This window comes from Pseudophryne corroboree, chromosome 11, assembly GCF_028390025.1.
Source record: "Pseudophryne corroboree isolate aPseCor3 chromosome 11, aPseCor3.hap2, whole genome shotgun sequence".
NCBI classification, from domain to species: Eukaryota; Metazoa; Chordata; class Amphibia; order Anura; family Myobatrachidae; genus Pseudophryne; species Pseudophryne corroboree.
In genome coordinates, this window is record NC_086454.1 from 209758575 (window position 1) to 209786358 (window position 27784).

At 44.4% G+C, this 27784-nt stretch overlaps 1 protein-coding gene and 1 long non-coding RNA gene across 2 annotated transcripts in view; one reads left to right on the forward strand and one right to left on the reverse strand.

Moving 5' to 3' along the window:
* The window catches only part of LOC134969341 (uncharacterized), a 104698-nt gene extending 81175 nt beyond the window's left edge, over positions 1-23523 (reverse strand). The window contains exon 1 of the long non-coding RNA XR_010189451.1: positions 23006-23523. This is a non-coding gene — a long non-coding RNA (uncharacterized LOC134969341). The remainder of the gene's footprint in view (positions 1-23005) is intronic.
* LOC134969339 (capping protein, Arp2/3 and myosin-I linker protein 3-like) overlaps positions 1-27784 on the forward strand; it is a 1162896-nt gene that overhangs the window by 1011471 nt on the left and 123641 nt on the right. Inside the window, exon 17 of the mRNA XM_063945252.1 lies at positions 12658-12830. Coding sequence (XP_063801322.1) covers positions 12658-12830 — 173 coding nt within the window. The remainder of the gene's footprint in view (positions 1-12657; positions 12831-27784) is intronic.

Genomic DNA, 27784 nt, shown 5'->3' on the forward strand with positions numbered 1-27784 from the left:
AGCTCCCCTAGCGGAGACCAGCTCCTCCAGACACATTTTCTAAACGGAGTCTGGTAGGAAGGAGGGCATAGAGGGAGGAGCCAGCCCACACTCTAAAACTCTTAAAGTGCCAATGGATCCTGGTAGACCCGTCTATACCCCCATGGTACTAATGTGGACCCCAGCATTCTCTAGGACGTACGAGAAAATAAGATTTTACTCCCCGGTAAATCTATTTCTCGTAGTCCGTAGTGGATGCTGGGGACTCCATAAGGACCATGGGAATAGACGGGCTCCGCAGGAGACTGGGCACTCTAAGAAAGAATTAGTACTACTGGTGTGCACTGGCTCCTTCCTCTATTCCCCTCCTCCAGACCTCAGTTAAGGAAACTGTGCCCGGAAGAGCTGACATTACAAGGAAAGTATTTTGGAATCCAGGGTAAGACTCATACCAGCCACACCAATCACACCGTATAACTCGTGATAACATACCCAGTTAACAGTATGAACAACAACAGAGCATCAAACAACGGATTCCAACATAACATAACCCTTTATTAAGCAATAGCTATATACACGTATTGCAGAAAGTCCGCACTTGGGACGGGCGCCCAGCATCCACTACGGACTACGAGAAATAGATTTACCGGTGAGTAAAATCTTATTTTCTCTAACGTCCTAGTGGATGCTGGGGACTCCGTAAGGACCATGGAGATTATACCAAAGCTCCCAACGGGCGGGAGAGTGCGGATGAATCTGCAGCACCGAATGGGCAAACACCAGGTCCTCCCCAGCCAGGGTATCAAACTTTTAGAACTTTGCAAAGGTGTTTGAACCCGACCAAGTAGCTGCTCGGCAAAGCTGTAATGCCGAGAACCCTCGGGCAGCCGCCCAAGAAGAGCCCACTTTCCTTGTGGAATGGGCTTTTACTGATTTTGGATGCGGCAATCCAGCCGCAGAATGAGCCTGCTGAATCGTGTTACAGATCCAGCGAGCAATAGTTTGCTTTGAAGCAGGAGCACCCAGCTTGTTGGATGCATACAGGATAAACAGCGAGTCAGTTTTCCTGACTCCAGCCGTCCTGGCTACATAAATCTTCAAAGCCCTGACTACATCAAGCAACTTGGAATCCTCCAAGTCACGAGTAGCCGCAGGCACCACAATAGGTTGGTTCAAATGAAAAGATGACACCACCTTCGGCAGAAATTGCGGACGAGTCCGTAATTCTGCCCTGTCCATATGGAAAACCAGATAGGGGCTTTTACATGACAAAGCCGCCAATTCTGACACACGCCTAGCCGAAGCTAAGGCCAATAGCATGACCACTTTCCACGTGAGATATTTTAACTCCACGGTCTTAAGTGGCTCAAACCAGTGAGATTTTAAGAAACTCAACACCATGTTAAGATCCCAAGGTGCCACTGGTGGCACAAAAGGGGGCTGAATATGCAGCACTCCCTTAACAAACGTCTGAACCTCAGGAAGTGAAGCCAGTTCCTTTTGAAAGAAAATTAATAGGGACGAAATCTGAACCTTTATGGACCCCAATTTTAAGCCCATAGTTACTCCTGACTGTAGGAAGTGCAGGAACCGGCCCAGCTGGAATTCCTCTGTATGGGCCTTCCTGGCCTCACACCAAGCAACATATTTTTGCCATATACGGTGATAATGTTTTGCTGTCACGTCCTTCCTAGCCTTTATTAGCGTAGGAATAACTTCATCTGAAATGCCTTTTTCCGCTAGGATCCGGAGTTCAACCGCCATGCCGTCAAACGCAGCCGCGGTAAGTCTTGAAACAGACAGGGACCCTGTTGCAACAGGTCCTGTCTGAGAGACAGAGGCCATGGGTCCTCTGTGAGCATTTCTTGCAGTTCCGGATACCAAGTCCTTCTTGGCCAATCCGGGACAATGAGTATTGTTCTCACTCCTCTTTTTCTTACGATTCTCAGCACCTTGGGTATGAGAGGAAGAGGAGGAAACACATAGACCGACTGGAACACCCACGGTGTTACTAGTGCATCCACAGCTATCGCCTGAGGGTCTCTTGACCTGGCGCAATACCTTTTTAGCTTTTTGTTGAGGCGGGATGCCATCATGTCCACCTGTGGCAGTTCACATTGATTTGTAATCTGTGTGAAGACTTCTTGATGAAGTCCCCACTATCCCGGGTGGAGGTCGTGCCTGCTGAGGAAGTCTGCTTTCCAGTTGTCCACTCCCGGAATTAACACTGCTGACAGTGCTTGCACGTGATTCTCCGCCCAACGAAGAATCCTGGTTGCTTCCGCCATCGCCACCCTGCTTCTTGTGCCACCCTGGCGGTTTACATGAGCCACTGCGGTGATGTTGTCTGACTGAATCAGCACTGGTTGGTTGCGAAGCAGAGGCTCCGCTTCACTCAGGGCATTGTATATGGCCCTTAGTTCCAGGATATTGATGTGCAGACAAGCCTCCTAACTTGACCACAGCCCTTGGAAGTTTCTTTCCTGAGTGACTGCCCCCCATCCTCGGAGGCTTGCATCCGTGGTCACCAGGACCCAGTCCTGTATGCCGAACCTGCGGCCCTCGAGAAGGTGAGCACTCTGCAGCCACCATAGAAGAGACACCCTGGCCCTGGGGGATAGGGTGATCAGCCGATGCATCTGAAGATGCGATCCGGACCACTTGTCCAACAGATCCCACTGAAAGGTCCTCGCATGGAACCTGCCGAAGGGAATGGCTTCGTATGACGCCACCATCTTTCCCAGGACTCGCGTGCAGTGATGCACCGACAACTGTTTTGGTTTTAAGAGGTCTCTGACCAGAGTCACGAGCTCCTGAGCCTTCTCCGCTGGGAGAAACATCTTCTTCTGGTCCGTGTCCAGAATCATGCCCAGGAAGGGCAGACGAGTCGTAGGGATCAGCTGCGACTTTGGAATATTCAAAATCCAGCCGTGCTGTTGCAACACTTCCTGAGAGTGTGCTACGCTGATAAGCAACTGCTCTCTGGACCTCGCTTTTATGAGGAGATCGTCCAAGTCTGGGATAACTGTGACACCTTGCTTTCGAAGGAGCACCATAATTTCCGCCATTACCTTGGTAAATATTCTCGGTGCCGTGGAGAGACCAAACGGCAACGTCTGGAATTGGTAATGACAGTCCTGTACCACAAATCTGAGGTACTCCTGATGAGGTGGATAAATGGAGACATGCAGGTAAGCATCCTTTATGTCCAGAGACACCATAAAATCCCCCTCTTCCAGGCTTGCAATGACCGCTCTGAGCGATTCCATCTTAACTTGAACCTTTTCAGGTAAATGTTCACGGATTTTAAATTCAATATGGGTCTGACCGAGAGACCGTCCCCAAACAATTCCTCACCCTTATAGGGTAAAACCTCCATGTGCTTTTTAAAGTCGGCATCACCTGCCCATTGCCGAGTCCACAGGACCCTTCTGGCAGAAATCGACATTGCATTTATTCTAGAGCCCAGTAGGCAAATGTCCCTCTGGGCATCCCTCATATATAGGACAGCGTCTTTAATATGCCCCAGGGTCAGTAAAATAGTATCCTTGTCCAAGGTATCCAGTTCCTCAGACAGAGTATCTGTCCATGCTGCTACAGCACTACACATCCAGGCAGGGAGGCCGTATCCTGTGACGGCAGGGCCACCTTCTTAGATAAGCGTGTCAGAGCTCCTGTGATACGATATTCTCTACACTCTGCTCTTTGTCACGGGTTCTCTCTGGGTCAGCGACCTTCTTACAGTGGGACGAGTGGACCAAAGTCTCTCTTTCGGCAACCTTTAATGCTGTCGTGCTGGTTAGTAAGACTTGGTACGGTCCTTCCCACCTGTCCATGAGGCAACCTGAGCGTAGAAAATTTTGAATCATTACATAATCCCCAGGCTCAATGTCATGACAATTACTGTTTGGTAGGTCAGGAATCACCAGCTTTAGATTTTTGTTTTGATTCCTCAGCTGCTGGCTCATCTTAACCAAATATTTTACAGTCACCTCATTATTGCATTTCAAATCATCCTGGGTGTCAATCATTACATGGGGTTGTCGACCAAAAAGAATCTCAAAGGGTGATAGGTTAAGGGGGGATCTGGGAGTGGTTCTGATGCTGTATAATACAAGTGGCAAAGCTTCTGGCCACAACAATCCAGTTTCAGCCATCACTTTGCTCAGCTTGTTCTTAATAGTGCTGTTTACTCTCTCCACCTTCGCACTCGCCTGTGGGCGGTACAGAGTTTGCAACTTTCTATTAATTCCCATCAGTTTGCATATAACCTGAAAGACTACACCTGTGAAATGGGTACCCCTATCGCTTTCAATTATCCTAGGGATACCATATCTGCACACAAATTCCTGCACAATTTTCTTTGCAGTGAACGTAGCAGTATTTGTGGCTGCAGCGAACGCTTCTACCCCATTGGAAAACACATCAATACAGACTAACACATATATTAAATTTCTGCAGGGTGGCAACTGTATGAAATCAATCTGTATTACCTGAAAAAGGCCGTCTGTTGGCGGGATATGGGATGGTTCTGTTGGTATTGACTTTCCAATATTCTTCCTCAAGCAGATAAGACATGTCATTGCTCTCTTACCCGCATGAGAAGAAAATCCTGGCGCACACCAGTAGGCTCTCACCAGCTTACACATACCCTCTTTACCCAGATGAGTCAGACCGTGTGCTGCCTCTGCTAAGCTTGGAAGATATGCTCTGGGGGCCACTGGCTTACCCTGTCCAGAGTCCTCAGGACTCCTGGCCATACCCCTTTGACCTCCAGACTGCCTTTTCCTGTGGAGAACACAAAGTTTGCATTTCACTTAATTTTTGTGTGTTGACGGTGATGAATATCATCAGTGGTGTGATATTTGTTTGTATGGGGGTGCTGGCTGCTGATTTAGCTGCTTCGTCTGTCCGGCTGTTACCAAGTGACACTGGGTCTTGACTGTAAGTGTGGGCTTTGCACTTGATAACAGCCACTCTGTCTGGTTCTTGTATCGCTGTTAGAAGCCTTTTTATGTGGGATGCATGCGCTACAGGTGTGCCAGCTGCCGTCATGAAATTTATGAGTCGTCATAGGGCCCCGAAATCATGCACTACTCCAAAGGCATACCTAGAATCTGTATATATATTGGCTGACTTACCCTTGGCCAATTCACACGCTTTGGTTAGGGCGACCAGCTCAGCAACTTGTTCTGAGTGCGGTGGGCCCAGGGGCTCAGCCTCTATGATACCTCTGTCATCTACGACTGCATATCCAGTACACAGGTCTCCCGAGTCCGTCTGTCTGTGGCAACAACCGTCAGTGTAAAAAGTAAAATCTACGCCTTCCAGTGGGTTGTCACTAATGTCGGGTCTTGCAGTGAAAGTTTGGTTCAGATATTCCATACAATCATGTGTGTCAGTGTCTATACTAAATCCTCCTTCACCATCATTCTCATCCTCCACCCTTTGTGCCTGTCCAGGCACACCTGGCAGATAAGTTGCAGGATTTAGTGCGCTGCATCTCTTTATGGTGATGTTTACAGGGGCCATTAGTGCTAATTCCCACCTTGTAAACCGTGCTGATGAGACATGTCTGGTTTGGGCAGAGTTCAGTAAGGCTGACACTGCATGAGGTGTATGGATGGTCAGGTTATGTCCTAACACTACGTCTTCGCTTTTACTCACTAGCAAAGCTATCACTGCAACACTTCGCAAGCATGTGGGGAGAGACCGTGCTACGGTTTCCAATTGTGCACTGTAGTAAGCTACCGGCCTGCTGGCATCACCATGTCTCTGGGTTAGGACACCTGCTGCACATCCAGCACTTTCCGTACCGTACAACTCAAAGGGTTTCCCATAATCTGGCATGCCTAATGCAGGTGCCCGTGATAGGCACTGTTTAAGTCTCTCAAATGCCAGTTCGGACTCACCTGTGTGAGAGATCCAATCTGGTTTGTTCGAGGAGACCATTTCCTGCAATGGTAAAGCCAGTATGGAGAACCATGGGATCCAGTTTTGGCAGTACCCACACACTCCAAGAAAAGTGCGGATCTGCTGCTGGGTTTGTGGCAGAGTCATGTCGCGAATCGCCTGTATTCTATCAGCGGTGAGGTGTCTAAGTCCTTGTGTCAAGCAATGTCCCAAATATTTTACCTTGGTCTGGCACAACTGCCACTTATCCTTGGAAACCTTGGGGTAAATTTACTAAGATGGGAGTTCTATTTAAGATGGGATGTTGCCCATAGCAACCAATCAGATTCCAGGTATTATCTTCTAGAAGGGGCTAGATAAATGAGAAGTAGAATCGGATTGGTTGCTATGGGCAACATCCCATCTTAAACAGAACTCCCATTTTAGTAAATTTACCCCCTTGTGTCCCATATTAGAAAGGTGAAACAGGAGCTGTTTCGTGTCTTTCAAGGACGATTCGAGTGAATCAGAACACAGCAGTAAGTCATCTACATACTGTATTAATACTGATCCGCTCTCAGGTTGAAAGGATTGTAAACTTTCATGCAAAGCCTGGGAGAAAATACTTGGGCTGTCAATGAAACCTTGGGGTAGGCGAGTCCATGTGTACTGTACTCCCCTGTATGTGAATGCAAACAAGTATTGGCTGTCAGGGTGCAGAGGGACCGAACAGAAAGCAGAACAGAGGTCAATGACAGTGAAACATTTTGCAGTAGGGGGAATTTGCATGAGGATGACAGCTGGATTTGGCACTACAGGGAATTGGCTCTCAACTATCTTGTTTATCCCCCTTAGATCCTGTACTAGCCTGTAACCCCTCCCCCACTCTTTTTCACAGGGAAGATGGGACTATTGGCAGTGCTGGACGTCCTAACTAGGATGCCTTGTTGTAGCAAGCGCTCTATGACTGGGTACACTCCTAATTCCACCTCTGGCTTCAGAGGATACTGTGGGATTTTTAGAGCTATCCTACCATTTTTTACTTGCACTACTACAGGAGCTACATTTGCCATCATTCCAGTGTCTTGTCCATCTTTGGTCCAGAGGGATTCCGGTATCTGGGAGACCATTTTCCTCTACCTTGGATGGACACCTGTCTATAACAGCAGAGTGTGACATTAACCTTTGTGGGGTGTCTAACATATCCTGCACTTCCTGAACGTGATTCTCGGGTATATCTAAGAAGACACCCTCAGGAGTACAATATATGACACACCTCATCTTACACAATAAATCTCTCCCAAGTAGATTAGTCGGAGCCGATGCAGCTAGCAAAAAGGAATGCTTGGTCTGCAAAGGCCCTATCGTAATCTCCGCTGGTCTACTTAAAGGGTAGTGTTGCACTATTCCTGTTACCCCCATTGCTGAAATTGTTTTACCCGTGGTTTTCATACCTACCGTTGAATTTAACACTGACCTGGCCGCCCCTGTATCTACAAGAAAAGGTAGTGATCTACCAGCTACATCAACTGTGACCTCGGGTTCACTACCAAGGCTAGCAATTAACTTTACTGGCTGCAGACTACAGGTGTGGCCTAACCGCTATTGTATATTGTGACCCTCCCACAGCACGCTGGCAGCTACAATATGTGAGGGGGGTAGCTGAGAATTTCCAGAGGTCTGCCAGTCCCTCCTAGGTGGGTACCTCCTTGTTTCCACTGCATGTGGCTCATAATTCCTCCTATGCGATCCCTGATCCCAATTACGTGTATCATAATGTGGTTCATGTTCTGGTCTAGGGGGTCGGTATACCTTATGTGTGTCCTTAAACCTACAATTCCGTGCATAATGTCCTTCCTTCTTAGTTATAACATACTACTACATACGACTTACCATCAGGGGTCTGGGGTTTTGGCTGATGTGATTTGGTTGTAAGGGCACTTATACTTACTATCATCAGCTTATCCCCCTGTGACTCCCTGTGCTTAATGATGTTCCGATCGTGCTCGACAGCGGACTCTCTTAATGCAGCCACCGAAATACCTCTCCAATTAGGTAGAGAGGTTTGTACCCTGGTTCTTAGTGTGTCCTTTAACCCATCCATTAATAGTGACACAGCTACCTCCCTGTGATGTACATTTTCCTTAATGTCCTCGACCCCAGTGTATCTAGCCATTTCCTGCAGTGCTCGATGGAAATATTCAGATGCAGTTTTACCTTCTTTTTGTCTTATGGAAAAGATTTTATTCCATTTGACAACAGTAGGGAAATATACTCCTAACTGCAGGTTGATCTGTCGCACATTCTCCTGAGTGTATTCATCAGTGAGAGGTACTTCTACGTCCAATTTACAATCAGTAATGAATTTTGCAGGGTCAATATTGGAGGTAGCACTGTTCGCCAATCTTTGTTTGTGGGTCCGGTGGAATTACCTAATTCTTTAATAAACCTCTGACATGCGGCTAGATCCTTTCTGGGATCGGGAAATTCAGACATAATTGTCCTCAATTCTGTCCGGGACCAAGGACAATGCATAGCAATGTTCCTGATGGGAGTGATTCCCTGAGCGTCAGTCTTCCCATTGGGGACTGCGATCACCCTGACAGGATTCAGTTCAATTACATCATTTTGTGTTGACTCTACAACCTGAGGTGCTATTGTCTCTGCATAATGTACGGTACCGTACTTACCTGTGGACACGACCTCACCTGTCCCTCTGCTAGGGGCCTTAGGTACTGCTCTTACTGGTTGGGCCGTGCCCACTTGGGTGTCTTGTATGGTGGCTGCTAGAGTGCCGATATTGTGCTGGGCTCATCTTCTTGCTCGCAGTCATGAGGGAAGTTTAAAATGGGATACAACTTGCACGGGTTAGCATTAGTACATTTATCATGTTTACTCTTATCATATACCAGTATGCCATTGTCTGTAGCCACTTTCTCCCCTACAATATACGGTGGTGGTGGTGCGGTTGCCATCAGTTTCCTGCTAGGTTTGGAACCGGCTGCGTGAGCTAGTTCCCTCTGCATATCACCCTCTTGCTGCCATAAATTTAAACAGTTTGTGTGTCTGACCCTTTGTTTTCGGGATTTTAACAGACATATCCTAATCCTTAAATTCTGCAACACCTCTGGTTCAAAACTGCCTACCCTAGGGAATGGTTCCCTATCTTCCGCAGTCATACGTTCCAATTCATTGCATAAAACCTCTGCGTGTGATCCATACTTCTCACACATTATGTACCTCGCCGACCCCCTGGGCCGCGGAATGTCAACCTGAACCCTGGTTGAATGTCCCTTACTTGAGCAACTGGCCCCCATATTTTGCAGGTATTGCCTTCTCAGCTAATTCCTACAAAAAAACCAAAATACTCAATATAAGGCAACGGTGAAAGTTCAACGAGTGCTTTCACCCACTCACCGCCCACATTGGCCAATACTACCAAATACTGTTGTCAGCGAAGTTCGTACCCAACCTAGGGCCCCTATGTAACCTCTATTCACTGGAAGTATATGGGAGTGACTTACCCTTTCCAGTAAATATTGGTTGTTGGAGATTTCCTGAGTGACCAGCGAAAACTCTCTTAAAATAAAAAAAATTGTACACAAAACACGCTTGCGTATGCTATACCCAGCGCTAATGATCCCGCAATTTTACGCAAAGCTCGTAAAAAGGGTATCACCTTGCTCTAAGTATTGCACTCACGAACGCGCGGTTCAATCGCACAGCATATAGGTAACTGTTACTTATCCCCTGTACGACCAATAGAATCGATTTTTCAGGCTGCGAAACCTCAGCCGGAGCGTATCAAAACGGGCCTATATGGGTTCTTCGCTAACCCCCTGGGCTGCGGTATCTAAACAAAAACCTCGCTGACCTTTGGTCTGCGGTACTCTAAACCTTCGCTGACCTTTGGTCTGCGGTATCTGCTACCTTGCTCCTTTGTACTTTAAACAATGTTAACGTGAGCAATCTTATTCTCACGCCACTAAGTTTCCACTCACCTGGTGTGGTCTCCTACGGGATCCCGAATTCCTTGGGTCCACAAAACCTTTATTATGTTTGCACACTCACACTCATTCACTCAAATACACTTTGTTTTTTCTGTACAGAAAATTAACTTTCATTCAGATAAACAGCCTTAGTACCAGGGGTAATACAGTAAAAAAAGGTTTTAAACTAAATCTTGGAAACTGAGCAATTTGTGCTATTATCGCGTGGCTACCGTCCCACACCTAGACTAAACAATGCTATTGTGTAATTTGTACTTAGCGGCCGTACCCTTACGCACGTTGCGTAAACACGTGACGTGCGTATGTCTTTACGTTGCGTACGCAGTCCCGTACTCTGTCCGAGACACGTGTACCAAGACCGTATGTCCGCAGTAGTACAAATCCCACACTTCTATAAATGTAAGTGATATTACCTATAATCGTTTACTTAACACAACACAGTATCTTCTGTTTAAACCTGTTTAACTAGGCCAGACTGTATTTGTGTTTTACGTTTTACTTCCTTAATATCTAGTCTATGTTTTAACTAAATAGCAACAAATTTCTCAGCACAGGTCAAAATGAATCTAATAATCAATACTTATGGCAACAATGCGAGCAGGTATACAAAGTACAAAGTACAGGTGTATGCGTGTGTTGTGTGCGCATTTGGCGCCAAACAGAATTTCACAGATTTTAAAAATAGCTTTTCGTATTTACCTTACGGATCCCACCAGCATCCCTACAAACCATGCAGAGCAGACGCTTATCTTATCAGCAATTGAGACAGGGTTTACCAGTGTATTCTACGGCCAGGAAAAGGCTTACATAGGATACCTGTCCGCCCTTTGCTGATAGATAAAGTCTGCTTTAACCTGCTAGGTTGTGGGTATGAGGAAAAAACGGACGATGCCCTAACTGATAATGTCGATATTATCTTAAACCATAAAGCTATATCTCTAAATACACTTTTACCTTGGAGCCGCTACCGCCGCTAGACTTAATACACACGCTACGCACTTTGTACGCTATTTGCGTACAGAGTCCCGTACGTTGTACGGACTTAGCGTACACACGCAGCGCTGGGTACAAAGCACGCACAGCGTGCGCACACACTCTTGATAACCTTTAAACCTTATGAGTAATGCAATGCAATGATGTTATACCTTATACCTTACACAGCGCTGATGGTATAAAGTACCCGCAGTGCGTACACCTTATCAATACACTCTTAAACCTTATACAGTTAAATATGCTTTAAACCCTAGCAGGGAAATGAGGACACAACACCGATATGTAGTTAACCGCTGGGTTCTAAGGCCACAGTGGATTATTTCGAAAAGGGGATAACAATACAGATTATACACTACAAGGCTAACAAGATAAATCTACAACAGAATAATGGCTACAGTCAATGTACATACGTGAGAATGTTCGCTTGCGCAACCTGGACCAGTCCTCCGCTCATCAGGTAGATAGCGTTCAGAGTCTTCTGACCGGCCAGGCAGCAATAGGCTTTTTATACACAACTTCCATAAACAATACAATGGTTACTGTAATCTCATTGTCCATTGGACACAGAGATGCATCTTTACATTACAGGAGAGGTCAGAGGTTGATTTGAAAAAGGTGGGCGATGTCTTTCCTAACTGCTCTTGTGGGTGGTCTCCTCTGGATTCCCGCCGCATACATAATATACAGTAAATACAGTTTATATCTATATTCTACTTCTGCACATAACTATACGCAGGAACATGCAATCTTTCTCTAACCAACATCGGAATGGTACCCTTAAAATACCCTACAGCTGGATACTAGACCACCTTATAACCTTAGTCTGTCCCTTCCTATCATGCAAATGCGAATTCCTTAGTCCTGGAACCATGTAAACTGTTGATACTTGCTGATGTGGTGCGGGGGATCTATGTGTAAAATGTGCACTATTTGGGTTAAATATGTAATGTTCTGATAACCCTCTATGCGCCCACAAACTCCTCCGTAAATACCCATACCACGCGCAGGAACGCGCGAGCGATCATATGCAAATTGCGCATATGTGCACGCACGGCGGAACAAGTGCACCCGCAGCGGGCATGTGTGTGTGTGGTTAGTACATGATGTATGTATTACAATATTTTTCGACTTTGACAGAGTAAAATAATTACGCACATAATATATGTGCCCAGGTCTGCAGAAGTTGCAAATTAAATAAAATTTACTGTTAATGTTTGTTATGGATAAAATTTCAATATCATAATATCGACACCTGAAATTGACCGAATGTTATCATTTCCGTTAGTATAGGGTTATGGTTACTTTTAGAGTCAGGGTTAGGCTTATGGTTGCCATCAGGGTAAGGGTTAGGTATACAGGTATAAGAACACTAAAAACACAATGTCAACATTACTGTACATCAGTGTTGACTTGCAGAATGTCAGCACAATCAATATTGACATTCTCATGTTGACCTAATGAATGTCGAGATTTAAAATTTCCACATAATATGTCTGATTAAGATGTGGTTGGATGGAACATTGCTGCGGCATCCTTGGAAGCAGCAGTGATGCCCAAATATGTTATTGCAGTAGGAATCGTCTGGTATAAGTTGATGCCTCCTGCGTGAATTTGTGATCCAGTACTATATCCAAGGATGCAGCATCAGATCACTTGCGACACCATCGGCTGACTAAGTGACCCTTTCGGTACTTTACATCCTATGTGCCCGTTGGACTGCTGCATGATATTTTAATATGATTTTCATAATTTCACTACAGTGTTTTGTTTGCTCTAATTTTAGCCACTTCAGTCTCTGTCTCTGGCTGATTCGAGATTAAAATCCGGAACCAATATTATTCTGAATGCTCTTGGAGTCAACAGCAGCCTTACCAAGATAGATATAAGTGGAAATGCAATAGGAGATACTGGAGCCAAGCTATTAGCTAAAGCTTTACAGATGAATATCAAACTCAGGTGAGTCAACACCTTGTGAAAATGTTTCATTGAAAAAGCAATTTTTGTTTTCAATATTGAATTTTTATTGAATATGCAAAAAATATAAACATGGGATACAGAAATATAGAAGAGTTGAGTTATAAGGCAGAATGGGGCGACCGATGGACAATACACTCAGGGGACAAGACAATCATAGACGAATGTGTCAAAGGGCATCTGTATACAGGGTAAAAATTTGAAGGCAAGGCAAAGCAGGCACAAAGGCCAGATAAAACAGAGAGAGGATACACATAGGCAAGAAGTGGATTAATGTAAGAGTTCAAATATTAGGCTTTGAGGTGGGAGACTAAATCAGGTTGAATGAAGGAGAGGGGCAGTTCACTTCCAAGTTCTTAGGGGAAACACTGCCGCCCAAAGTTCTTTGGGAGAGCACTGCCACCCTCAGTTACGTAGAAGTGCCATGGGTACCATTCATGAAGGTATAGGAGGGGGCTATAGAGTATGTGATCTCTTTAGACTCCATCTCATTATGGAAGTGGTTTTGGTGAGAACCTTATTGAAAGGGGGGATAATGGATTCAAATGGTGAGCTGTGCTGGCTTTGGCAGATATGGGAATATGGTCGAGGATATAGCGATCACACATGGGGACTGCAAAGGGGACTAAATCAGCAAGGCTAGGGCAGACTCATGGGTGAGGGTAAGACCTAACACATCAGTCCCAAAAGTTGGGCACCTTACATGTGGCAGAGACACTAATATAGTTTAGAACACTTGGGTCATATACTATGGAGTTTAGTAGGGGTTAGATAGTCTATTCAAGAGCTTAATTGCCATTTCAAAGTGGTTACTGTACTTAGATAGGGAAAAGGAGGAAATATGGATAGATTCCCAATGTTTGGTGGTAAAAGTACATTAATCGGTCCATTTTCTATTGTACCTGGATAGGGATTTAACTACAAGGTTAGGAGGGGAGATAAAAAGTGATACCAATTGGATATGGCTCAAAGAGAAGAACATTTAGACAATCTGGCTAATAGCTGGGGTGGGGGTGTGCAGAAGACAGCAGGATGTCAGAAGCTGTGAGACTGCTGGACACAGACTAGAGTTGGTTTCATGGATTACACTGTGTAGCCGTGGAATGAATTGAGGTTTTTTTAATATAGTTTCTCCAAATACAGGATAATGGCAGTAAGATGATTAATGGAACAATAAAGAAATAATATAAGAGTTCATAACAGCAGCAAGGAAGTCGGCTGGATGCTTGTTTACTGGTAAAGCTATGATGTGGATGTCCAATGATATACGCAGGAAGGCTAAGATGCAGCTGGGAATGGAGCACAGATGAGTTAGAGAACTTGAGGAGTTAATGGAGGCAGAAGAGATGGGACTTGATGCCCTGGTGTGCTGAAGACTTGGAAAACTTGCAGAAACTGTAAAGCCGGGGCATGGCTTATCCTGAAGCACTGGTGTGCTTGCAGGGCAGGAAGGCAGGTGACTGGGACTTAGGCACAGCCAGAGTCAATCAGAGTACATGGAGTCACTCTGATGTCTTTGAATGCTGAGAACGGGAAGTCTCTGTGGGAGCCCTACACAGGCTGAGGACGACAAAGCACTGACAATGGTTCTGTACAGATTCACTAGCTTTATACCTTGGACTGTAAGTGGATTGGCTGGAGGAGTCAGCTGAGACTGAGCTTGGCCAGGATTGGACTGAATCCTGTCACCTGACAAGAGGCAAGATGGTGATGTTCATGACTGGTCTTGGAGGGAATTTGGTTTAGGCCCAAATACCCGGAAGCAGTGCACTTCTGGAGACCCACTCTAATGGTAATATACAGAATACGGAGAGAGCTGTGTAGAGACAGGATGAATAAACTTCACTGACAAACTGCACAATGGGTCAGGAGAGAACAGCTGCTGACCACTGAATCTCACAGATTACTCTCACAGAGGAATGCACACACAGGTGACTTAATTAGGAGTTTCAGGGGTGTACTCCGGGAACCCACCTTAAATTTTAGAGGAACTTTGGAGAATTTTAATATGAAAGAACTGGAGATGAACTTAAGACCTACGTCAAAGCCTCTTCTTCTTCCTACAGGAACATCTGGATTTGACAAAGGGAGACCATAATTTCTGGTAAAGAAAAAACTTTATCAGGAAACACTGAACCTTCCAGGAAGGGAGTAGCATCATAAACAAGATCAAAATCAGAGCATTAGTCTAAAGGCTCGTACACACTGGCCGATATATCGTCCATTCTCTTGATCGGCCGATATATCGTGGGTCCGTCGGCCAGTGTGTACGGCCTATACGTCTGTGAACTCCGTTGTTCACAGACGTATTGCGTCGGCCCCGCAACACAGCCGAAGCCCAATATATCTACCGATATATTGGCGCATCGCTGTGTGCCGACCGCCCGTACACATGCTGCGGCGCCCGGCGGTGATTGACAGCTGAACTGGGCAGGCGCGCCCAGTTCATGACGTCAGTCCCCAACGGATTGGGCAGTGTGTATGCACAGCACACTGCCCGATCCGTCCATAGATATATCTGCAGATCAATTGATCTGCAGATATATCTTTCCTGTGTATACCCACCTTAAGTCTAATGGAAGTTATGAATCTCCTTTCTTGAGGGTTTTGTTAGCTGAAGAATCCTGGAGGAACTATGAAGCTGAAGATCCAATATATATTACAAGATATGAAGAACCGGAGGTTTGAGAAACATCATAAGACTTGGTATTCTGTATGATCGATGAAGCCAGAGGATCGGAATACTTAGAATATACACAGTTTGGAGATGACAGAGAAGTGCCTCAAAGTTCTAAGTCTTTTGGCTGGGAACTTAGTATCAGACTGGGAGTGCCTTCTTGATGACCAGCTTTAATGATCCGGTTCTTATGGGAGAGATACTTGACTTATCCTTGGAAGGACAGCATGAATTTCCTTTTGAAGGAGACTATTGTAGTTTGCAGAAAATTATCTAGAATTCTTTTTGGAGCATGAGTTCTTAGTAGAATCAGATTTCAAAGGTTTTGGACTGAATTCTTTAATCATGACGCTAATGAAAGTCTGCAAATCCTGGAGCACAGGGTCATCAGGGGCAGATTGGGAACAAAAAGCAGCCCAGGAAAAAATTGTACTAGTGGCCCCACATGGGCAGAATCAGAGGTGTAAGGTTTAGCCATGGGCCATGGCAGCAGCACCCTCCCCCCCAAGACTTTCCAGATAGTGGGCATGTCCAGCATCAAGGGGGAAGTTAAAAAGAAATAAAATTAAATATTATGAGCACATTATATGATACACCTTCAGAATTTAGGAAACTATATCATTCTTTAGAAAGATATATTTTCTTGCTTATTACACCAACCGTATCCCAATCACTATTCATTCAATCTTATAAGTCAGCCAAGCAGGCAGACAGAGCATACACTAGATCATCTGCAATCACAGGCTAAGTGGCAAAGTAATTTTCATATATATTTCAAATTATTTTGCATCTTATTCATTTTGTCTATAAAAAGGACCACATGTCCTCAAACAAAACAGGCCCCACAGGTGCGTCAGCCCACCGGGAATCTTCCCTGTAAACCCTATGGCCAATCTGCCTCTGAGGGTTATTAATTTCGATAAATGTATTAGCCGACTCTAAGGCTTTTCCTTTGAATGTCAAAAACAAATAGTGGGTAATATTAGAAGGAGTAATTCCAGATGAAGGGTTTGACTCAATCGGCGTAAGATATTGATTAACTAGTGTGGTATATTGCCATAAATCATCATCAGTGTGAAGAGATGAAACATCAAATGAGTCATGTAGGGTTGAAGCATGTGACACACACTAGGAAGCTGGAATGGAATTAGCTTGACAAACTTCAGGTTGGAGAGAGGGTGTCACCACTGGAACTGTCTGGCAGAAGTTCCCAGATGATACTGGCAGTGCACAAGGAACTCCATTCTGAGGTGAGACACTTGAAGCACTGGGAAACTCCTCCAGTACTACGGTAACTGCGTCTCCTCTTGTGTCCGTGGACTCTGGGCATGTAGACGAGGAAGAAGAGATGGAGTCAGACTGTATTCTTTTACTGGGACAAACTGACATAAGATCTTTACTCTGACCAATGGATGGAACCAGATCGGATTCGGAGGTATCTGAATTAACTTGAACTGGAAACTGAACCAGACAAATGGACGGCACCAGACTAAGTCCGGAAGGGCTTGAACCGGCTGGAACTGGTGGAGATTTTTTGGACCTACGAATGGAAACAGATTGGGTCCTGAGGTTTTGGATTCGGACACTAAACCGGACATATGGATGGGACCAGATTGAGTTTTGAAAGTCTAATGCCATTCCTGGCACTGAAATTTTTAATGCCCCTCCTTGGGCTGATTTGTAGACTTATACACTGCGATGTGTCATCTTTCCTAGGTTTGCAAAGAGAACAGTCTCTGATCAGAATTACCACAGTAAAAAAAAAAAAAGAAGAAGGAGCTGCCTGCGATGTTTGCGTTCCTCTTCAGAAAGTTTAGGTTGTGGGTTAGACTGGAACTTCTTACTCGATGCAGGTGGCGAAGACTTAGTTCTCCTGAAGAGAGTAGCAGTTGTATCCTCGGTGTGAGTGAGCAGTGAAGATGTTCCCAAAAGGACGGGAGTGGAGGAGGGTTTTACCATATCCGGAGGATCACCAAGAAGTTCAGAAATATTCTGCACAATTCTAATGAGAAGGTCTTGTAACTGCTTCAACAGTGAAATAAGAGTCTTTAATTGATCAAGAGTCTTTAATTGATCAAGTATATGGGCAAAAGAAATCTGGGCGGGCGGGCGAACAGAAATGGTGCTGTTCAGATTTACTATTTTTCTACCTTGGACTGTCAGTGGATTGGCTGGAGGAGTCAGCTGAGACTGAGCCTGGCCGGGATTGGACTGAATCCTGTCACCTGACAAGAGGCAAGATGGCGATGTCCATTACTGGTCTTGGAGGGAACTTGGTTTAGGTCCAAACACCAGAAAGCAGAGCACTTCTGGAGGCTCACTCTAAGGGTAATACACAGAATACTGAGAGGGCTGTGCAGAGACAGGATGAATAAACTTCACTGACAAACTGCACAATGGACCAGGAGAGAACAGCTGCTGATCACTGAATCCCACAGATTACTCTCACAGAGGAATTCACACACAGGTGACTTAATTAGGAGTTTACACAGACTGAACTTGTGTGCAGAATTGCATGATTAATGGCAGAGGTAAGACACAATCCATGAGAGAATTAGTCAGGATTATGACGAAGGGGTAGTACTGGTCATCAATACCCAATGCCTAAGCGGGATATAGTAGAACTGAGGGCCCTAACCCGAATTTAGGACAGAGATCTTGTTATTAAAGATGTGCGCCGGACCATTTTTGTTGGATTTGGTTCTAATTCATCGGCCGGCTTTGGATTTGCCAAATCGCTGTGACTGGTTTTGGCTTTTATTTTAAAGATTTACAAAAAAAAGATAAAATCACTTAATTTGGGCCTTTATTGCGCCTAGAGCAGTGGTTCTCAATTTTTTTTAATCAGGGCGCTCAAAAGTATAAGAATTATTTTCACGGCACCACTAGGCTATAACTTTCTTATTGAGAAATTTAGAAAGAAATATTAAATTAAGGAAATTGTGATTATAGGTCATCCTTAGGTTCAGTTGTGTGGTGAGGGACTACATTTTTTTCTGTTTCTCCACATATTTTATGATTGGCAGCCACCAGCACTGGTTTTGCATACTACATTGACCATAAATAATTTGAATTGGTCCTGACCACCAACCTAGGGCAACTCTGCAAGTGTTCTGAGGCACCCCAGGGTGCAATGGCACACAGATTTGAGAACCACTGCCCTAGAGTATTATTAACTTCAATAACATTCATTTCTATTAATTTCCACTCAATTTTGAATCCAGTCCAGTACTCCATCTTAAGCAAGAATCCGGATGAGGATTAAGTTCCATTCCTGTCCAGCAGACTGAAGTGGTGTGAGGACATGCAAAATCTAACATCACAAACCTATCTGGGGCTATCTATTCATGTGGATGCTCTAAAGCAGCAGATTTCTGCACACAAAAATGTTTCTAATCTCTGTGATTCATGTGGATAAAGAATAAATGACACCTCTCAAAATGATTGTTCACTGCCTCCTCCGGTTGCCAGCATAGGAAGTCCTGAACAACTGAGGATTCTGCAGTCTCTCTTTGAGCAGTTGTTGAAACCAATTTAAGGAAAAGTGTCTAATTCCTGAAATATTTGGAAATTACTTGGACACCACAAGAATCACTTTTCAATCTAATGAGGCAGAAAAGACAGTAGACTTCGGTTCCCCTATGTCTGGGAAGGAGATTCCAGAGTTTTTGGTGTCACAAACTTTCCAAGGCTGAGCGCCAGCGACGAGAGGATGAGCTACTTTGTATGTATTGTGGAAGTACAAGTCACTGTGTTATAGACTGCTTTCTCTGCAAGTCAGGTAAAAGTGATGCTCAACATCTTGAAGTACAGGCTGAAGGTACAGGCTGACAAGCCACCTCTCTTGGTGGATCCAGACTCCACTAATTCAAAGGAAGGTGTCAAGGGTTCTCAAAAGGAGGGACAGGTCTATAACTGGGGTCCTTTGACCCGAACCCTCAGGTTTAGATTTGGGAACCAACTAAGGGCACACAAATCCCTCATTCCCAGGGTAACCCCTGGTCCTGTAACCCTAGGAAATATTTCCAACTCTGCATTCCCTGAAGAGTCCTATAGCTCTGCACCCCCTGGAGGGACATTGGATTTTCCAACCTCTGGAGAGTAACCGATGTTCTGGCTCTAAATGAGGGGTCTGTCCCTAGGAAGAGAGTCCGATGATCCGGTCCCTAGGAAGAGAGTCCGATGATCCGGTCCCTAGGAAGAGAGTCCGATGATCCAGTCCCTAGGAAGAGAGTCCGATGATCCGGTCCCTAGGAAGAGAGTCCGATGATCCGGTCCCTAGGAAGAGAGTCCGATGATCCGGTCCCTAGGGAGAGAGTCCGATGATCCGGTCCCTAGGGAGAGAGTCCGATGATCCGGTCCCTAGGGAGAGAGTCCGATGATCCGGTCCCTAGGGAGAGAGTCCGATGATCCGGTCCCTAGGAAGAGAGTCTGATGTTCCGGTCCCTAGGAAGAGAGTCTGATGTTCTGGTCTCATCAAGGGGGTCCAATGTTCCGGACTCATCAAGGGAGTCTGATGCTCTGGTCTCATCAAGGGAATCCAGTATTTTGGTTTCATCTAGAAAGTGTGAAGTGCTGACCCCAGGAGGGAAGTCTCGGGTGCTGACACCAGGAGGATAGTCTCTTGTGCTGACCCCAGGAGGGGGGTCTTGGGTGTCAACCCCAGCGTTTCTGTCTACTTAATTGCTGTAGCAGCTGCATGAGCTTAGTGATCTTTGGAGGCTTGTCTGCAGGAGTCTGTTGATTGGCTCCTGTTCCCTTTATATCTTGAATCTGCCTTGCACTGCTTGCCGGTCATAGATCTTAGTTGCAGCAGGAGCCTTTGTCTTTCTGTGTCAGGTCCTAGTTCTGTATGAATTATGTCTTCCTTTCTTCCACAGCTGTAGCTCTGCAGAATCTCTGTTGTTTGTTCCTGAATCCAGTCCATTGTTTGTGCCCCGTCTGTAGGAGTAAATTGTATTGCTCATTGGATACTAAACAGCAAACACCACCTAGCACTAGCACTCCTGCTATGTTGCAATCATCTCCCAACAGTAGTATTTCTCCTTAGTGTCAGTTACTGAAGTTGGTAGGAGTAACATCCACTGGCCTGGGACATGTGTTATTTTTGTATCTGTCCTGTTCGCTCTGTCTGAACTCTATTGTCTTTTACTTCAGAATCCACACAGTATGAAGTTGATCAGCTTTCAGAGAAATGAACAGTATAAAGTCCAGCACAGCATATAAATGGTAGTTTGTTAAAATCAGGGGCATATCAAGATCAAAGTGATGGGGGGCACCATGAACGGGGAAGGGGGATCCTTGCGTGCACAAGATCCTGGAAAAATGGGCATAGCCTCACAGGGAATACCCTATACGTATGATGGGGAGAGGGTGTTGTCTTGGAGAGGCAGAAAGTGACTGGAGAGAGGTGATGGATAGAGGCATATCTAGAGAGGAGGCCTGTGTGCCAGCTCCATCTGGGCCCCCTCCTCTCCAGCTGGCGGCAGTCCTTAGCTCTGGGCACTAGGGTCCTTAGGGCACCCTAGCACTGCCTGAGAGTCTACAACGCACATGCAGATCTCCAGAAAATAGCGCAGCAGCCATTTTCCCAGTGATATCTCAACTGTGCATGCACGACTCACATGGGAAAATGGCGCCGCACCATTTTCCCAGTGATTTTGGCAGTGCTGTTGCAGCGCCGCAGGACTACAGAATGTAAGTATGAAAAATACTGGGTGCATGGCGAGTGGTGTGGGCCCCCCTGGAAACCGGGGGACCATGTTCACTGCATCCATTATAAATACGCTGGTGGTGACGTGGAGATAGTGAGGCAGGGGAAAGGTGAAGGGTGAGGCAGTGGGTGATAGGGATATATATTGGGAGAAGGAGAGGCAACGGGTGACATGGAGATGCAGTGGATAATGTCAGGGAATGGGTGACAGGGAAAGGAAGTGAGTGATGTCAGAGGGAAGCAGTGGATGAGAGGGTGAGAGGAGAGAGAGGTATTGGGGAGATATAGGGGGTGATTCAGACCTGATCGTAAATGTACTAAATTTAGCACATCTACGATCAGCTTCCCTGACATGCGGGGGGACGCCCAGCATGGGTCTAGTCTGCCCCACGTCAGGGGTGACCCCTCCTCCTTCCCCCCCCCCCTGCACAAGTATAAAAGCATCGCACAGCAGCGATGCTTTTGTACTGGAAGAGTAGCTCCCAGCCAGTGCAGCTCCTGGACAGGGAGCTACTCGTCACAGTCCGGGTTGCAGCGGCTGCATGTGATGTCCGCCCCCTTCCGCACAGTGACCGCCTCTGCCTGTCAATCAGGCAGAGGCAATCGCAGGGCTAAGACAGCCGTCGGCTGTCTTCCATGCACCGGCGCACTGCGGCACTGGCGCATGCGCAGTTCCGTCCTGATCGCTGCTGTGCAAAAACACACAGAACTGATCAGGTCTTAATTAGCCCCATAGTGCGAGACAGAGTGGCAGTGGTTGATAGGAAATTATTATGGGGAAAGGCAGTGGGTGACAATGAGAGGCAGGGGTCACAGGGAGAAGCAAAGGGTGATGCCTTGGAGAGGCAGAGTGTGACAGGAGAGAGAGGGTGATGGAGAGATATTGGCAGTGGGTGACGGTGAGAGGCAGTGGGTGATAACAGGGAAGGGGTAACAGGGGGAGGCAGTGGGTGATGCAATATATGTGGTATAGTAGGCTTGGTGCTCCCTTTCAACCAGGGACAGAGTAGCAAACAGTTAAAATATCAGAGCTGAACTTCCCTTTAGATCTTGTCCCATTTTCCAAATCCTGTCCTTGGCTGTGTTCCTTCCTCAGATGGTTCTCAGTGGGATCGAATGCATATATGGAATAAAATAAAGATGCAACGTGTAATACTGTCCCAAACATACAATGTATAAAGCACACTTGTAGTATTCCTTGGGATGGTTCCCAATTTTGGTATTGCGTACAAAAACTCACAGTGTGCAATACAGCAACAAGAATATCAAGTTATCTTTGTAGTGATAAAGCGGTGCGTACCGGTACTCACAGATATCATGGATCTCTTAAGCGTATCTCGGTTTCATTTCCTCACTATGCTGATATCAGCAAAATGATGTGCTTCCAATCTCTTATGTAAAACATAAACAAAAAGACACAGAAGGTGTATACCAGGCATTCCCAACCACGGTCCTCAAGGCACACTAACAGTGCAGGTTTTAGTGATATCCAGGCTTCAGCACAGGTGACTTAATTAGTAGCTCAGTTATTTTGATTTAACCATCTGTGCTGCAGCCTGGATATCAGTAAAACCTGCACTGTTGGTGTGCCTTGAGGACCGTGGTTGGGAATGCCTGGTGTATACAGATAAAACACCACAAAAAGGATTCAAAAGATAAAAATAAATAAAGTGAGTAGGGCTACTTAAATGTATTCCTGCTTTGGTATTGTGTCCCAAAATCTGGAATATGGGCACAGCAAGAAATACAAAAAAGAGCCGTGCTAACCTTCTCCACAATGTGGGTCATCTGAGGGCACTGCCAGGCCAACATGTTTCGGGACTCCTGTCTCTTTATCAAGGCTTGAATGCAATGTCCGCAGAGATGGTTTTTAAAGGTTGATGCTAGATTCAAATGGCCTAAGGGACTTTTTATGTCAGGGGAAGGAACCACAACACAAGGGGGAGGAGCTAGGCTAGCGAGATAGATCCTCTACTATCCACGCCACCAACTATTACCTTTAGGCCAGCGAAGCCGTAGCTCCTCCCCCTGGTGACGTGTCTCCTCCCCTAGTGACGTCAGAAGGTCCCTTCTCCCACTCCGATTTAAAACCAACCGGTTTTTAAAGCTATCCTGAAGGTTACTTCCTGTTCCGTCATTCGCGGACTGGAAGTCCATGTAATTACACAGTATAGTTCACATGCATCCTCTTATGTACTATTTGAGCGCTGCAATCGCATCCCCTTTGTGTGGCTACAATCCAAACGGATATACTGTCCTGTCAATATTGATTCTTCTGCTCCCGCCGGTCAGCTTCCTGGTTTCACCGCAATCGGAAGTGACGTCACGTTTTCCCGAGGGCTGATGGGAAATGTAGTTCATTAAGCTCCGTGAAAGGCATCCAGTTAGTTTAAGTTTCTTCAGTAGATGTTTCTTATAGCAGACGCCTTCTAGGATTGGAGTGGGAGCTGTCAATAAACTAATACATTGCTTGTCCCTTTCAAGAAAGAAATATATATAAAACATACCTCCCAACAGAATGTTCTGCTCCTGGACTTCCCTCTTAATTTATGATTGCCATCACCTGTGCAGAAACACTTTTCTTATCCATTAACCTGTTCAATACAGGTGCCAGCAAATATACATTAAGAGAAAAGTCCAGAAGCAGAGAATTTTGTCCCTCCTGGAGAGGGTAATGTTGGGAGGTATGATAAAACCCCAATAAATAATATGGTAACAATTCTATATTAAATAATGTTACTGTACCATTCATTGAAAACAGATCTATAAACAGATCTTTAGAGGCTGTAGCATGATTTGGAGTAGATTTTTGGAGTTAATTTTTAGCAGAGCCATTTCATCTCAAAATCATAACTGAGACCTGTCGGAGTGAGAATTTTTAATTTAAAAATCCATTTAATTTCTGTAGTTGCTAGGTTTTTCTCAGTGTTTCTTGTTTTCCATGTTTTTAGGATGTTTTGAATACAAAATAATTTTTTTATGTGTAGGACGGAGCATTGGTGTATATCCTTGAAATGTTTAGACAAATTGTGAGTTAACAGGCCTTTCTTTATATTTCTGAGATACTCTGCTATCCTGACCTTCAAAGGTCTAGTGGTTCGTCCCACATAGACCATACCAAAAGAGCACTCTATCAGATAAATCACATTTGAGGTGTTACATGTAATGAAGTTCTTTATTTTGATTTTCTGGCCATTCACTGTGATTTCTGAGAATTTTGAAATGCTGCTCTTGACGTTTCTACATCCTATGCAAAAAAATTTTTTATGTAACGCGTCTTGTAAATTTCTGTATATCAACAAATCTTTCAAACAGATCTGTGGTAGAGGCATCTGTGAAAACCTTTTGAGTTCACGTTTCTCATTTTGTAGTGCACTTTTTACTAACTGTGTCTACAAAATTAGTGCTTTTCGATAAAGGAACGATTTCTTTTGGGAATTATTTTTTGTAAGATGCGATCTCTTAGTGAAAGGTGCCAGTGTTTATGAAAGATTTTTTTCTACTTCTTTATGATGAGCATCAAAAGTAGTGATGAAGGGAAGATGGTTGGAGGTTTCATCAGGACCGGTGATTCTATGGTTCTCCTTGTTATGGTTCTATCTTTATGTTCTACTTCTAACATTACCTTTGTGTTTCATCATAACTTTTCTCCAAGAAGTATTCTTTCATTTGTTGGGCTTGTTCTTGATACACTTTGATGTTACTACAATTCCATTTAATTCTTAAGAATGGGCTCTTAGGAATACCATTCAACCATGTTCTATGGTGCTGGCTTTCCATCGGTTATATAAGCGTTGGTAGCAGAAGGTTTTCTCTAGGTTCAATAAAAAACAATTTTTACTAAAAAAAATTGGGGGATAACCAAGTGCCCGTTCAGAGGCCATAAAAAGAGCACCTACTGTGGTTGCAATAATTATCTCCAGCTTACTGGCTTTTAAGCAACAGTGGCATACCTTTTAAATAGCAGTCCTTTGTTGGGAGTCACAAAATAGCACTTTGTGTGCTTAAATATCCTATATTGGAGCTCCAGTGATACATCTGTGTTTATGGACGCTATTAATAACTTCTGTGGTTATTGGACTCATATCCTGCAGTGATTTATACCAGTGTGTTTTAAAGTTTTTTTATTGTACATCTATATTGAATATATCTATATTTCATTTTATTCTATAATAAATGGTCTTTGACAAAGTTATCTATATTTATGCGCTCCCTTGTGACATTGCACAAATTCTTTTTTTCTATAGGTTCTGGTTTATATTGCACCTTATTCGATATAAACAGTTAAGTCCAGAAAATGGATTTCTTTTTGGCTAAGGGAAAACCTAAACTTGATGTCCATATCATTTACATTGAGAGCATTAGAAAAAGTTGTTAGCAATTCTTCATTTCCTTCCCAGATGAGAAATACATAATCGATGTATCGGTACCATTTGATCAGTTTGAACCCCCAAACCATGTTGTTATAAATGTATTGTTCCTCCCATGCCATAAAAATGTTGGCGTAATTGGGCGCAAATTTTGTACCCATCGCTGTCCCAATTCATTGTAGATAGTAGTGGCCCTCAAAATAAAAGAAATTGTTTTGTAGAATAAAACTGATGCCTTCCTGATGAAATCCTTCCTAGGGTTTGGGTAGTCTGAATTCTGAAGGGACCATGCGATGGCTTGCAGGCCCTTCTCGCTTTGTATGCAGGTATAAAGTGAAGTTACATCTTCTGTGCATAGGATCTTGTAATTACGCACATCTATATTTTCCAATTTTCTTATACTGTCTCATGTGTCTTTTAAATAGGATTTGGTCTTTACCACCAATGGTTATAGAGCTGAATTAATGACTGAGGAGAGATTTGATGTCAGTGAGTTTGTACCTGCTATTATTGGCCACCCTGGGGGGTTTGTAGTACATTTATTTACATTAGGTAGTATATATATAAATATAAATATATATATATCATATGAGTGGTGTGATCTTCTACGTCCATATATTTAAATTAATTTATCATGATCCCTCCCTTCTCATAATGGCTGGAAATGAGTTTTTAAATTCCTTTTCAATTCTATTAGATGGATCCTGATTGAGTCTTTGGTATGTGTCTTCATCCGACAATTGCCTTAGGACTTCATTTACATAGTCAGTTTTATTTAAAATGGCTATGCCACCTCCTTTATCACAAAGTTTAATTACTATTTACCTGTCATCAGCCAGAGATTTGATGGTTTTCGGTTCCTTTTTGGCTAGATTTTACTTTTTTTTCTGTTTCTTTTTTCCCAAAGCCTCTACTTAGTCTGTGACGATCTTCTGGAAGGTTTCTATGTAATTACCTTTGATGTAAGTAGGATAAAATTTGGATTTCTTCCTCTTCTCATTTGTGGTATTTTGAGGGACATCTTGAGCGTTAGTGGTCTCTTCTTGGTTGGTGATCTTTTTGTTCTCCTTTGTAGTGAAGAATTTTTTTTATGGAATGCGTCTTGTAAATTTCTGTTTATCAACAAATCTTTCAAACACATCTGCGGTGGAGGTGGGGGCAAGAGGTTAAAGCCTTTTGTAAGGACTTCTTCTCCAGTTCTGTTAGGATTCTTTCTTTTTGCTTGCCCTTTTTCCCCTTTTGATTTTATTCCTGCCTTTGGGTGTATGTGGAACTACTTGAATCTTAATTTTCTCCTTCCTCTCATTCGTTCTGTTCTCTCTGTTCTCCAGGTGTTGAGCAGGAGGCTTCCGGAAGTGGCTGCAGGCGAGGACACTGACTGACCATTGAAGTCCTGGAGCATGCTGTGATTAATCCCGGAGCTACATATGATGCTTATTAGAACTGTCCATTGCCAGTTCTTAAGGAAAGCCAGTAATTGTCTACTTTGCAGTTACTTATGGATTTCCTGCAGTGATTGTACAGATATATGTTTTATTTGTGTTTTATGAAGTTTTATAAAAATTGTGCTTCACTATATGCACTTTTACTGTCTCTCTCCTGGTTTAATATTGATGAGATAAACAGAGGAGGGGAGAGGCTTCCAAACCAACAAAGAAGATGGTGATAGTATAGCACTTTTATAAGTGAAATCTCATTTCTGTGGTTTTGCAGAATTAATATTAACAGGATAATATATCCTTACGGATTGGAGCCACACAAAGGGGATGTGATTGCAGCACTCAAATAGTATATAATAGGCTTCATGTGAACTATACTGTGTAATTACATGCACTTCCGGTCCGCGAGTGACAGAACAGGAAGTAACCTTCAGGATAACTTTAAAAACCATCTCTGGGGACACTGCATTCAAGCCTTGATAAAGGGACAGGAGTCCCGAAACATGTTGGCCTAGCAGTGCCCTCAGATGACCCACATTGTTGAGAAGGTTAGGACGGCTCTTATTTGTATTTCCTGCTGTGCCCATATTCCGGATTTTGGGACACAATACTAACGCAGGAGTACATTCAAGTAGCCCTACTCACTGTCTCTATTTCTCTATCGTCCTAGTGGATGCTGGGGTTCCTGAAAGGACCATGGGGAATAGCGGCTCCGCAGGAGACAGGGCACAAAAAGT